Source organism: Myotis daubentonii, chromosome 7, assembly GCF_963259705.1.
Source record: "Myotis daubentonii chromosome 7, mMyoDau2.1, whole genome shotgun sequence".
In the NCBI taxonomy this organism is placed as follows: Eukaryota; Metazoa; Chordata; class Mammalia; order Chiroptera; family Vespertilionidae; genus Myotis; species Myotis daubentonii.
In genome coordinates this window covers 3,015,291-3,029,492 of record NC_081846.1, presented here as the reverse complement: position 1 = coordinate 3,029,492, position 14,202 = coordinate 3,015,291, and the positions used below count along the sequence as shown (strand labels likewise).

Here is a 14,202-nt window from a genome sequence, read left to right as displayed (position 1 = left end):
CGGGAGGGTTCCACAATCCTCAAGTCAGAGTTCATTGGAATTCACTTCCATCGGCTTTAAATGGCACCTGGGGGGCAGGACGCACAGGGGCCTCCCCGAGGGGCTCCGCCCATGGCTCCCCCAGGCCAGGACCTGCTGGGACTCTTTCCGGGGGAAGTGCTTCCGTGGGGGTGGCCCCTTCGTTATCATTAGGAAGCGGTTGGACATGGTGTTTATTTTTATCTCGGCATAGCAACTGCATTCCCCAAACGGCGGCTTTTCCAGTGACGACGTCGGGACTGTAAACACGAGAGACACAGTGAGTCAGTTCACACGTCCACCTGCCGTACGTCGCCCTCACGGCGAGGGTCGCCTGCGCACGTGTCTTTATTTCTGAAGTCACATAAGCACAATAAATACATCGGATTTGGAAAGGTCACTTAAGATGAGTCATGATGATCTACGGTACAGTACGTCTCAGTTCAAGTGCAAAAATAACTGTCTGCTTAATTCCACTTCTTTCCCTTATTATTTCTTTTAAAGCTGTGTTTTGTGGAGCCAGAGCTCCACACGTGGGATGTCTCCTCCCCATGCAGTTTTAGGCGGACGTAGATTCCACGGAGCCGCTCTTACTCGACCACTGACCCGTGGAACGGGGCCAGGGGGTAAGCGAGTGGCTCCTCTTGACCGTCCTTCCCTTCCCTCCTCCTCCGCTCCCCCACAGCTACTATCCACGCCGACTGGCCCTCATTCCCCTGGCGGCTCCCTTTCCCCGGGCTCCCCACTTCCCGGGGACCTCGTCTTCATTGTTAGCAGCGAGCTTTGCACGAGTCACCGGCCGTGGCCCCGACAGTAGTGGTATGTTCACAGCAGCAAGCCCACAGCCACGTCCAGTGTCTGACTGTCCCCACCCACAGCGAAAACCCACCCCTTACATAACTTCAAAAGCTGTATCCCTCCCCCAGGCACTTACATCTTACACTGTTACTTGGAAATAGCACTGCTTTGCTAAAGAAACCCTTAGGAATTCGGCGAGTAAGAAAAAACCCGCCCGCCGAGCCGAGCCCGAATCACCAGGAACCGTAAAGCCTGGTCGAGGCGACTTGCAGCATCACCATGGCCAGCGCCCCTCGCCTCTCGGCCCAGGACACGGAGGCGCGGGCTGGTCTGGAATGTTCCCTGCTCCGGTCCTGCAGCCCGTGGAGAACAAACGGCCGGTGAGCGCGCCGCTCGGCTCGCGGGGTCCCCGAGCTCTGCTCAGGGGCGCGGCTGCTTTCCTCGCCTTCCTCGCAGACAAAATGCCCCTGCGGAGCTCGGGGACCCTGAGGCCACGCTCCCGAGGACTCTCCTTCCTCTTCTGAAACAAAAGCACAGCCGCTGCTCTGTCACCCGCCCCTGGGTTCTTTCCGCACAATTTCCAAATTCTCTTCAAGAGAAGCCAAGCGAGAGGCGGCTCCTCCTGCCGTTCGCATGAAGAACCAGATAACGAATAAATAACGAGAAGGGACCCGCCCTCGGCGCTCACCTCCCTCCACTTAGTGTGACTCTGCACCCCGACCGACCCCAGCCCGCCCGCGAACGGGAGTCCCCGCGAACCCCACTTCCCCCCCGCCACTCCAGCGGGCTGGGGGTGGACCGGCTCCTGCCGCTATGCACTGTGGCTACGTGTGTGTGTCTCCACGCCAACGGGTTCAGATACTCAGAAGCGTGTGGTGTGATGCTCAAGGCGGGCGTGTGCCGGGCTCGGGACGCCTCCCCGGTCCGGAGCCGGTTCCGTGCAGGGGTGAGGTGGGCAGGGCCCTCAGGGTCCCCCAGCGGCGGGCAGGGCCTGCGGGCCCCCACCCTCTGCACGCTGGTTGGAGCTGGGGTGGGCGGAGCTGCTCTGCGTCTGCGATGCTGCTGATGGAGGGGGCGGCTGGCTGCTAGGGGGCGCGGGGGGCTTGTCACTGGGGGCGGGCCGGGCTCCGGCAGCGGGAGAGTCTCCCCGGTTCTCACTGGTCCCCTGGAAGGAGAAGAACGGAAGGCAGGCGGCTGTGGTCCAGCGAAGCACCTCTCCCATAGGCTTCCCCGTGAGATGCAGGCACGGGAGGGCATCCGGGGACCGCTCGGGGGCGGGAGGAGAGGAGGGGAGGAGAAGGGCTTACCTTACATCTCTTTTCCTGTGTGCAACTGCCAGAGCCGCATGAAAAACACAAACACTGTGAGCAGACAGACCTCGTGGGAAAGGAGCATCCCTGTCCACACGCCTGCCACTACCAGGGCGCCATGGACACCCACAGGTGCCGGAGCCGCCAGCCGCGGCGAGTCCTGGGCTAACGCGGGACCTGCGGCCCGGCCTCCCGCTGAGGCCACGCACTCACCCCTGACCCCTACAACCAGGACACGTGCTTTGAACCAACCACACACGGCTCTCCTCTGAGCCAGTGCTGCCACTTCAAATAGCTGGGCGCCACACAAGACGCTTTATTTCTGCGATTGATTCTAAAATGAAAAAACATCGTAGTAATGGCTTCTTCCTAAGACTGAGTCATACCAGCCAGCTTTGATTAGCATAAAATGTTAACATGCCAGAAAAAAAACTGTGACGGTCCTTAAGCCTCAGAGGCTTTGGTGAAAATGAGGAGTTAAGAACCCAAAGTAATGAAAACTGTTCGCGCAAAAGCCATCCTTTCTAATCCACTCATCTGCTGGTGGGCACTTAGGCTGTTTCCAAATCTTAGCTATGGTGAATTGAGCTGCTATGAACATAGGGGTGCATATATCCTTTCTGATTGGTGTTTCTAGTTTCTGTGGTACATCTACACAATGGAGTACTACGCTACTGTAAAAAGGAAGGAATTCCGACCATCTGCAACAGCATGGATGGACCTGGAGAGCATTATGCTAAGCAAAATAAGCCAGTCAGAGAAAGATAAATACCACATGATCTCACTCATGTGTGGAATATAATGAACAACATAAACTGATGAACAAAAACAGATCCAGAGACAGAGAAGCATCAATCAGACCGTCAAACCTCAGAGGGAAGGCAGGGGAAGGTGGGGGTGAGGGGGAGAGATCAACCACAGGACTTGTCTGCATGCACATAAGCATAAGCGATGGATGCAGACAACAGAGGGGTAAGGGGGCAAAGGGAGGGTAAGGACACATATATAATACCTTAATCAATAAAGAAAAAAATAAATAATGAAGATAAGATGCAGAAAAAAAAAAAAAAAGCCATCCTTTCTTCTGCCTCGAATCCTGGCCACGCAGCCCGGCCTCACAGCGTTGGTGCCCTGCCCACCGATGTGCCCCTTCCTGGCACGCAGGGGACCCGGTGAGTTTGTGACCTTCATAAGGAGGGTCATGCCTAGGCCAGAAGGGATCATGCTTATCAGTGATGAGGAGGCTTGGTTTAAATTACAGAAATGTTATGTTAGTTTACAAGGTCGTGATAAAGACAGTTCCAATCTTCTAAAAAGCAAGTTGCCAAACTGCTCTTTATGTTTAAGTCTTTGCCCTTCTCTTCTCTGATGTGTCCCCTGAGGCTACGCCAGACACAGGGCGGCCGTGACCGACCCACCGAGTGGAAGGCGGTGAGTGAGCTGGCAGGGAGGCTGCCCCAGACGCGCACTCAGCCTCCCCGAGGCGGCTGGCGCTGTCAGGTACCCAGTTTCATCCACCGCAGTCGACTCCGCTCAGGAGAGACCATACCTCTAAGGCAAGAAAATCACACCTTTTACTTTTCACGTGAGGCCCCAGCAAAACTACACTTCCACCGAGTTAATGTCCTCACCAGCCCGCACAGGCTCAGTGTGACCACTGCCTCACCAGACACCCTCAGGGCCTGTTCCTTCGCCTGTGCCCAGAGAGTCGGAATTACAGACACATCTTACTGCAGCTGCAAGCCATCGATGCTGAGAATTTAACGCAAAATCAGAAGATGTATTTCCGCTCCAGCAGGCACAATGCCCTCTCCGGGAGGCTGCGTACACCTCCACTACGCACCTGGCACGGAGCAATGAGACCACCCACAGACCTCCCGCAAACCCGGGGCGCACAGCTGATAGAGGGCCTGCCTGGGGGCGGGAGGCCGGCAGGGGGGCGGGGGGGGCGCTACCTGCAGGGGCTGGATCTCCGAGGCGTGGCCCTCCCTGGCCAGCAGCAGCACCTCCTGCACCTGGTAGAGGGCGTAGGCGAAGGTCACCCAGGGGGAGGCGCTGACGCCCCAGGCGGGCTTGCTGGCGTCCTCCTGCTCCTCCTGGTGCTTGGTCTTCTTGGGCGGGAGGCGCGGCTCCACGCGCGGCAGGACGTCCTCCGGCTGCTGCTGTACCAGGTCGATGGTTGCTATGGGGACAGGGCTGGATGGAACCGGAATCCTCTCGGCCAACATTGTCTTGTCTGGAGAGAAAGCCAGGATGGAATCATTGCTCAGCGTTTCCTAGGCACTTGAACAAACACAGAACTAGGTGGGCCCCCCTCCCCGCCCCCCCCCCCCAGCCCCCGCAGAGTGCATGGCAGCCTCCCTGAGCGGCGGGCTCCAGGCGGCTCCTCCGCGGACTCGCTGCTGCTGAGCCGCGGGGGTTCTTTACAGACTTTGGGTGCTGACCCCTCCTGGGCACCCGCATTGCCATTAAGTGGACCGACTAGTACTGGTCTTTCTTTCCGAGTAAGTGTTCATCAAAGAGCAGAGGAGCGTGAGGCTGGTCTTCCAGGGCCCCCTTACGTCTGCTTGCTGATGAAATGCGCTGTTCTCTACCTTGGCTATCACACCTGCGGCACAGGCTGCAGCCCGGGTGCCGGGGGCCCACGCACAGGCCGGCCCACGGAAAGACGAGCATCACAGCAGGAAGGCCTCCCAGGGAAGGCCTGAGACCAAGGCTGCAGGAGGCGGGGGCCGGCTAAGGTCAGGAAAGACCAGCGTGAGAAGAGCAGTACTGTCTCCCTTTCTGAAGGGCTCGTTGACATTAAAATCTGTCCCTGAGTCTCTGCAAGGGGCTGGTTTTCCTAACAAAGCCCCTCAGGTGCCTGAGGCCAAGGCCACTCAAAGGAGAGGACCCCCAAGAAGAGGCCGGATAGGGCGCTGAGGCTGAGCGGGAATGTCTCCCTCTGCTGGGGGCCTTCATTAAAGAAAAAGGAAAAGAAGCTGATTTTAAAAAGTTGAAAACTGCCTGGGTGTGTGCTCCGTGGTTGAGCGTTGACCCATGAACCAGGAGGTCAGGGTTCGATTCCCAGTCGGGCACATGCCTGGGGTTGTGGGCTCGATCCCCAGTGGGGGGCGTGCAGGAGGCAGCCGATCAGTGATTCTCTCATCATTGATGGTTCTCTCCCCCGCTCCCTCTCCCTTCCTCTCTGAAATCAATAAAAACATTTTTTTAAGTTGAAAATTTGTTCTCATCTAAACATTATAGTTGCTGCAGCTTTCTGTGTAACAGTTTTTAATGAAGCCATACCTAATTGAGGGAAAACTTCAAAGTTAAGGTTTAAACTTTTTTTCAAAGGAAGATAAAATCATAGAGATTAATAGTATGTCTCATCCCTAGTAGGAAAATTGCTGTATATCAGCGGTTCTCAACCTGTGGGTCGCGACCCCTTTGGGGGTCGAACGACCCTTTCACAGGGGTCGCCTAAGACCATCGCAAAACACATATAATGACATATTGTTTTTGTGATTAATCACTATGCTTTAATCATGTTCAATTTGTAACAATGAAATTGGGGGTCACCACAACATGAGGAACTGTGTTAAAGGGTCGCGGCGTTAGGAAGTTTGAGAACCACTGCTGTAGAGCCTTACGTCTACTTGACTTACATTTTACATACCTTTAGAGCACTAGAGAAATGTAAAACCAATACTTCCAATCAGCAAGGACCCCCCAGGCTACCTGAGTGACCACTGTTCTTTTCAGCACCGAGGTGGCTTCTCCCCCACAGCCCGCAGGAGCCCCCGGGAGCACCGCCGGCAACCTAGTCCCGGCCACTCTCCACCCTGGGTTCCCGGGCACGTGTGGACTCCCCGTGGCTTCACCCTTCAAACCACAGGAAAGCACGGCCGTCTACCTTCTTCCTCGTCCGGCACTGCCAGCCACTGGATCAGGGCGAAGAGCAGGAGGATCACCAGGCAGCCCATGCCGATTCCCCGGAAGGTGGCAGCAGCCCCTGTGGAAACAAGCCGAGCTCTAGGAGAACCCCAGGGGAGGCAGGCAGCGCTCCCCCACACTCAGCGTTCGCAAGTTCAGGGCAAGGCAGCAGAGCGTGGGATGAACAGGTGGTGGCAGATGGCCAGAGCTTCACAGAGTGGGACACACGGGGGCTGGGCAGGTGTCAGGGGGCCGAGGGGGTGTCAGGGGCTCAGGGGGGTGTCAGGAGGCCCAGCAGGATGTCAGGGGGCCCAGGGGGGTGTCAGGCACAGGGGGGTGTCAGGGGGCCCAGGGGGGTGTCAGTAAGCACAGGGGGGTGTCAGGGGGCTCAGGGGGGTGTCAGGGGGTCCAGGGAGGTGTCAGGAGGCCCAGAGGGGTGTCAGGGGGCCAAGAGGGGTGTCAGGGGGCCCAGGGGGTGTCAGGAGGCCCAGGTGCTGGTACTGGGCCTGTCACTGGTCAAATTTTAAAACTGCATTTATGATCGCCTCTGAGAGCCTTTCACCATAAAATTCCATGGTGCTCCCTCCTCCATAGACGCCTCCCTGACTGTACAACGCCCTATTACTCAGTGGCTGGAGCTCAGACAGGCTGAAGCCAGGCACCCTGGGCCCACCGCCCGCAGCAGCCTGAGCGGGTGTGGCCCAGCACAGAGTGGCCTCGTGCTGCCCAGCCCGGCATTCCCGATGGGAGGCCCACAAGGCAGGCACACTGTGCGCACAGCAGGCTTCCTGGCTCAGATGCTCAGGGTGGACAACGATGATGGGTCTCGCCGCTGGGCATTCCCGGCCGCGTTACGGTCGCTGACTTCAAACCACAGCCTGTGCTCATGCATTCGCTTGGCCCCTCTGGGCGTGTGTGGCCTCTCACTGGCTGTGGCCGGGGGTGTGCCCGGTGACAGCGCTGCCCTTGCCCTCGCCCTCGTGGCAGGCACACGGGTGTGCAGTCAGACCCCACGAGAGCCGGGGAGACTGTGACCGGGGGCTCAGGAACAATGAGAGTGTCCATGGAGGTGTCACTGGAAAATTGTACGTTCTCACCCAAGAAGAAAGGGAGAAAGAGAACACCGTTCTTACCGAAGTAGTTGACCAGCACGCCTCCGATCATGGCCCCGCAGCCTCGCCCCAGACCCAGGTGCAGGCCCTGCAGGATGCCCTGCGCCGACGTCCGCAGCTCGGGGGGCACCGCGGCGCTCAGGTAGGAGATGCAGGCCGCCCAGATGGCCGCGTGCGTCACGCCTGCGGGGGGGGGGAGGGCGGGCACGTGAGCAGCAGCTCAGGCTCCCTTTCCAGACAGGAGTCCCTCCCTCAGACGCACACACATCTGCCTGTGAGAGACAGGTTTCAGTCGCCTCCGCATAACAGCGTCCACCGTGTTCCCCACTGGTAAGTGCACCGTTCGTGGCATTAGGCACGTTCACACTGTCTGCAGCCCTCACCACCGTCCATCTCCACAACTTCCCCCCACCCTGAGCCTCTTCCCCATCTAACAGGAGCTTGCCCCAGGCCCTGGGAACCCCATCCTACTTTCATTATTTTAAAATATATATATATATATATATATATGTTTTTTAATTGATTTCAGAGAGGAAGAGAAAGGAGAGAGAGAGAGAGAGAAACATCAATGATGAGAGAGAATCATGGATTGGCTACCTCCTGCACAACCCACACTGGGGATCGAGCCCAAAACCCGGGCACGTGCCCTGACTGGGAATCGAACCGTGACCTCCTGGTTCCTAGGTCGACGCTCAACCACTGAGCCACACCGGCCGGGCCCCCATCCAACTTTCCGTGGCTGTGAAGTGAGTGCCTCGGGGCCTCATGTAAGTGGACGGCACAGTCTGCCCTCCTGTGTCGGGCTCCCTTCCCCTAGCATAACGTCGCCAGCGCCCTCCGCGCTGCAGGGGTCCCGGATTCCTTCCCCTCAAGGCTAGTACTCCATCGCACGTGGAAAGCGCGTTTGTTTGCCCATCTGTCGGGGGACACTGGGTTGTACCCACCTTTTGGCTACTACCGTGAGCAGCGCTGCTCTGAACCAGGGGTGCAGTGTCCGTCTGAGTCCCTGCTGTCAGTTCTTGGGGTGTATTCCCACAAGTGGGGGGACTAGGTCCTACGGGTAACAATCTATGTAACCCGCTAACTGCCACGATATTTTGAATTTAATTGAAAAGGCCCACGGCATGCGTCTATAGACGCGTATGGCGCACAGATGGTTAAACGTGGAGGCCCTGCCTGCCCGTGTCCACAGCAGCCGCACCCTGTTCCACGCCCAGCAGCGCACAAGAGCTGCGGTCTCCTCGCCCTCGCAGCCTTGTTACTGGCCGTGTTGTTTATAACCGCAGCAGCCGGGAAGGGGGGGGGGGGCGTCTCCCCGGGTTTGGACTTGCATTCCCAGTGACTTGTGAGCACATTTCCACTTTTTCCTTTTGGTTTACTGGCCGCCTGTGTATCTTCTCTGGAGAAATGACTGCTCAGATCCTCTGCTCGCTTGTTTAAACTGGGCGGTCAGGTTGTTTTTTGGGTTTGGGGCTTTTTTGCTGTTGTGTTGTAGGAGCGCTTTATGTATTTTGGGTATCGGGCACCTACACTGACATTAAGATTATTTCCAACTTTTTTCCCATTATAATTAGCAACATGATTACCACTGTTGGAGATACAGCTTTTCATGGATCTTAGATTATGTCCACTGCCTGGCATTCTACCGGTGGGGTTAATCAACAAAGGGCTGTAACAAGTTTTATGCTTTCCCACATATAACTCCCATTTGTTTGCCATTTACAATGCCTCCTCACCAGTTTCATTCTATCTTCACCATTTGTTGGGGGGGGGGGTTAGAGATAACTGGGGGGGGGGTCGTTAGTTTACTGTAGAGCAGCTACACACTGTGTGGGTTTAAATCTCGAGCAGAGCTCTGCTTTCAATGTAATAAAAAGGTAGTAACACGACAGCCTTCACAATGGAGGGATGAGGAATCGTGTGGGCCTGGGAGGCTCAGTCATGGACTTGCTCCCTGAGAAATAACCCACGTGGAGGCAGTACCATCAGAAGCTGTAACCTGTGTTTGGAAAGCGGAGCTAAAGGGTTAGTAGGAAGGTAAGACTTCATCCGACATTCGCCTGCTCCTGGATGGGCCCTCCTTCCTGAAACAACCAAGACCTGGACAGAACACGGGGTTCATCGTTCCCAAGAGACTGGACATCAGCAGCAAGGACAGTGCCTGAGAGAAGGGAAACGAGGAGCCCCTTACTGCCTGGGGAGGGTCTGAGGGCGTCAGGCAGAGGGGGGGCCCTGGGCTGAGGAGGTGGAGTGGACAGTCTGGGGGCCCAAGGCGGCTGGAGGTCCAGAGGTGAGGACCAGGGAGGAGAAAACTGAGGAGAGAGAGGACCAGAAAGGAGATAGAGGACCAGGGGGAGAGAGGACCAGGGGAGAGAGAGGACCAGGGGGAGAGAGGACCAGGGGGAGAGAGGACCGGGGGGAGAGAGGACCAGGGGGGAGAGAGGACCAGGGGGGAGAGAGAGGACCAGGGGGGAGAGAGGACCAGGGGGGAGAGAGGACCAGGGGGGAGAGAGGACCAGGGGGGAGAGAGAGGACCAGGGGGAGAAAGAGGACCGGGGGGAGAGAGGACCGGGGGGAGAGAGGACCGGGGGGAGAGAGAGGACCGGGGGGGGAGAGAGGACCAGGGGGGAGAGAGGACCAGGGGGGAGAGAGAGGACCAGGGGGGAGAGAGGACCAGGGAGGAGAGAGGACCAGGGGGGAGAGAGAGGACCAGGGGGAGAAAGAGGACCGGGGGGAGAGAGGACCGGGGGGAGAGAGGACCGGGGGGAGAGAGAGGACCGGGGGGGGAGAGAGGACCAGGGGGGAGAGAGGACCAGGGGGGAGAGAGGACCGGGGGGAGAGAGGACCGGGGGGAGAGAGGACCAGGGGGAGAGAGAGGACCAGGGGGGAGAGAGGACCAGGGGGGAGAGAGGACCAGGGGGGAGAGAGGACCGGGGGGAGAGAGGACCGGGGGGAGAGAGGACCGGGGGGAGAGAGGACCGGGGGGAGAGAGGACCAGGGGGGGAGAGAGGACCAGGGGGAGAGAGAGGACCAGGGGGGAGATAGGACCAGGGGGGAGAGAGGACCGGGGGGAGAGAGGACCGGGGGGAGAGAGGACCGGGGGGAGAGAGGACCAGGGGGGAGAGAGGACCAGGGGGAGAGAGAGGACCAGGGGGGAGAGAGGACCAGGGGGGAGAGAGGACCAGGGAGGAGAGAGGACCAGGGGGGAGAGAGAGGACCAGGGGGAGAAAGAGGACCGGGGGGAGAGAGGACCGGGGGGAGAGAGAGGACCAGGGGGGAGAGAGGACCGGGGGGAGAGAGGACCGGGGGGAGAGAGGACCAGGGGGAGAGAGAGGACCAGGGGGGAGAGAGGACCAGGGGGGAGAGAGGACCGGGGGGAGAGAGGACCGGGGGGAGAGAGGACCGGGGGGAGAGAGGACCAGGGGGGAGAGAGGACCAGGGGGGAGAGAGGACCAGGGAGGAGAGAGGACCAGGGAGGAGAGAGGACCAGGGGGGAGAGAGGACCAGGGGGGGAGAGAGGACCAGGGGGGGAGAGAGGACCAGGGGGGAGAGAGGACCAGGGAGGAGAGAGGACCAGGGGGGAGAGAGGACCAGGGGGGAGAGAGGACCAGGGAGGAGAGAGGACCAGGGGGGAGAGAGGACCAGGGGGGAGAGAGGACCAGGGAGGAGAGAGGACCAGGGGGGAGAGAAGACCAGGGGGGAGAGAGGACCAGGGGGGAGAGAGGACCAGGGGGGAGAGAGGACCAGGGGGAGAGAGAGGACCAGGGGGGAGAGAGGACCAGGGGGGAGAGAGGACCAGGGGGGAGAGAGGACCAGGGGGGAGAGAAGACCAGGGGGGAGAGAGGACCAGGGGGGAGAGAGGACCAGGGGGGAGAGAGGACCAGGGGGAGAGAGAGGACCAGGGGGGAGAGAGGACCAGGGGGGAGAGAGGACCAGGGGGAGAGAGAGGACCAGGGGGGAGAGAGGACCGGGGGGGGGGGAGAGAGGACCAGGGGGGAGAGAGGACCAGGGGGGGAGAGAGGACCAGGGGGGAGAGAGGACCAGGGGGGAGAGAGGACCAGGGGGAGAGAGAGGACCAGGGGGGAGAGAGGACCGGGGGGGAGAGGGAAGACAGGGGAGGAGAAAACTGAGAGGAGAGAGAGAACTGGGAGGAGAGAGAGCACCGATCAGCAAAGCAGGTGCAGCCACTTGGCAAAGCCAGGAAAGAGCCGCCTGAGAGCCTTTGAGAACCATGCTCAGCCCCAGGCCGGGCCAGGAAGAGGACTGGTCTCACCGGCCAGACCGGAAAAACTCGATTCCTGGGACTGCCGGGTACTCAGAACAGAATCAGCCCTAGTCTAACAGGGCTCCACCTACTGATCTTTAGCAGCAGACCCTGAGGTCCCCCTGTTTCCCAGTAAGTAGCTGTGTCCCAGAAGGCGGCTCAGGGCAGAAGGACACAGCTTTGCCAGCAGCCAGCAGGGTGACGTTCACAGTGGCCGGCGTACACTCCCTTCCCGGGACGATCCTACTCCCTCGATCCATATGGAGTAAACACCACTCTTCCTGGTCACCTGAGACCACACGCCCCACAGTTAACAGGAACACAGCACACTAGCTCCCCTTGGGCTTACGTGTGTTTCAGGAGTCATTTCAACGAGGTTATTTTTTAACTAGAAACGTGGGCTAGCTGATTAGAGGCCGTACGCACACTTATTTAATTTCCATGGACGTCAAATAAAATATTTGCTTTGCTTTACCTGGCGGAACAATTTCAGTACCCTAGGTCACGCAGGCTCTCTCAGAACCAAGCAGTGCCTGCCTGGCATCTTAACTATAAAAGTTGGCACAGCAGTATTATTAAATACTAGAAGCCTGGTGCATGAATTCGGACATGGGTAGGGTCCGGCTGGCCTGCCCCAAGGGGGGCCCGATGGAGGTAGGGCCGGCAGGTGGGAGGGGCCGAAGGAGGTTGGCCGGTCGGCCCCGCCCCCAGTCGTAGTGGTGGGGGCCAGTCAGGGGCAGGGCCGCCCCTTGATTGGGCTGGTTGGCCAGCTGCAGTGCACAACATAGCAACCAGTCATTCTGGCATTCCGTTCGCTGGGCTTTTATATATACAGATATTATTAAAGATACTGTCAACGCCATTTTTTTTCAGATACATGTTTTTTTTTTCATTAACAACACTAAGGAAAAAACATGCCGAGAACTAAAATGAATTTATTCAAAATTCATTGAGATTCAACAGGAACATCCAACATAGGTTTTGGAAATCATTTCTTAAAGATGAATCATTAAAGACCTGAAACCTCACCAAATGGCTGCAAAGAAACTGGGATGGTGCCACCACCGTGTCCATGTCTGAGCAACCAATCGCAGGGCTTACACGTAGAGAAAGACGGGCCCTCGCAGTTACGTGACCCGGAAGAAACGAATACGTGGCTGCTATACTTCAGATCAAATATAATTTTAGCAGCTATTGTCTTACGTGGGAAGGCCTGGGCACACGCAGAATCTCCCAGTAACAGGGTTTCCGTCTTTCTTGTTTAATTCTAAGGGTTTTCCCCAAACTTTGAGTCTTCTGAGATCACAAGGCCGAGGGATGGCTTCGGTCGGGGTGCTCTGAAGCTCTTCTCAGGGCTGCTGGCTGGCACTAACCGGCAGACGTAAAAGGCGTCCATGGTTGAGCTGCTCGGGCTTCCTTATTGCTCTCGGGGCAGATTAGATAATGGGCACTGTGTCCTGGGAAGCAGCTCGGGGCATTCACTGAAGGGAGGACGGGGAAGCCACAGTAACAGCAGAATGAAAGCCGCTCGGCCTGTCCGCTCCAACACCGTCCGAGGCAGACGTGGAGCGTGGCTTCTCGGAATGGCCCGTTTCACACTGTCATGTAAGTGGGAGAATCCATCATCCCCTTAAAAAGGAACTCGCAACACGGGACAATCCACAGGAGGGGCCTGGCTGGTCACAGCCCCTTCGTACACAAAGGACAATGGTAGACGTGTGGTTCTTGCTCTTAAACCTCCTCGTGATCAGGTTAATAATCGGAAACTCTTGCCCATGTTTTTACTCCGGTTCTGGTCCTCTGATTTTACAAGAATGCAAAAGCCATCCAGGAATCTAGAAACCCTCCCCCATTTTCCTATTTGTAAGACAAGCAAGGAAGTCTGGACCGTTGTGCTACCTGAAACGACTTTCCTCTAAGACAGCGGTTCTCAACCTGTGGGTCGCGACCCCTTTGGGGGTCGAACGACCCTTTCACAGGGGTCGCCTAAGACCATCGGAAAAACACATATATAATTACGTGTTTCTTTGTGATTAATCACTATGCTTTCATTATGTTCAATTTGTAACAATGAAAATACATCCTGCATATCAGATAGTTACATGACGATTCATAACAGTAGCAACATTACAGTGATGAAGTAGCAACGAAAATAATTTTATGGTGGGGGGTCACCACAACATGAGGAACTGTATTACAGGGTCGCAGCATTAGGAAGGTTGAGAACCACTGCTCTAAGATCTGGGGGTGAAATAGATCATCAACTTTACATTTTATGAGAGAACTGGGAAAAGTAGTCAATGATTATTCTTTGATGAAATAAGTGTGCAAATTTAGTCAGTGGCCTGGGTAAATGTGTTTACACCAGAGCTATAATTTTTTTAAAATAAATCCTCAATTGAGGATATTTTTTCCATTGATATTTAGAGAGAGTGGAAGGGAGGGGGAGAGGCAGAGAGAAACACCGATGTGAGAGAGACACAGATTGGTTTGCCTTCCACATGCCCCTGACCAGGGCCGGGAGTCTGCAACCGAGGTACATGCCGTTGACAGGAATTGAACCTGGGACCCCTCAGTCCATAGGCCAGTGCTCTATCCACTGAGCCAAGCAGCTAGGGCAGAACTACAATTCCTTAAACCCTTTAGTGTGAGATAACTAAGTTGGTGGATAAAACAGTAAGAATAAAAAGATGTCGCCCCCCCCACCCCCCCCCCCCACACACACACACACACAACAGTAGCAAAGGCATCAATCGACTCTCCTTATAATATGTGCCCCCAGCCG

At 57.1% G+C, this 14,202-nt stretch overlaps 1 protein-coding gene across 3 annotated transcripts in view; it reads right to left on the bottom strand.

Moving 5' to 3' along the window:
- Positions 1–326: 326 nt before the first annotated feature.
- The window catches only part of MFSD6 (major facilitator superfamily domain containing 6), a 40,682-nt gene continuing 26,806 nt past the window's right edge, over positions 327–14,202 (bottom strand). For 2 of the 3 annotated variants that reach the window (XM_059702574.1, XM_059702575.1), the window contains exons 4-7: positions 7,175–7,336; positions 6,022–6,120; positions 4,082–4,362; positions 327–1,981 (exon numbers count right to left, since the gene is read on the bottom strand). In XM_059702574.1, coding sequence (XP_059558557.1) covers positions 1,781–1,981; positions 4,082–4,362; positions 6,022–6,120; positions 7,175–7,336 — 743 coding nt within the window. In that variant the 3' untranslated portion in view covers positions 327–1,780. Of the gene's footprint in view, positions 1,982–2,123; positions 2,149–4,081; positions 4,363–6,021; positions 6,121–7,174; positions 7,337–14,202 lie in introns of all 3 variants that reach the window. The other variant, XM_059702576.1, reaches the window with a different exon arrangement.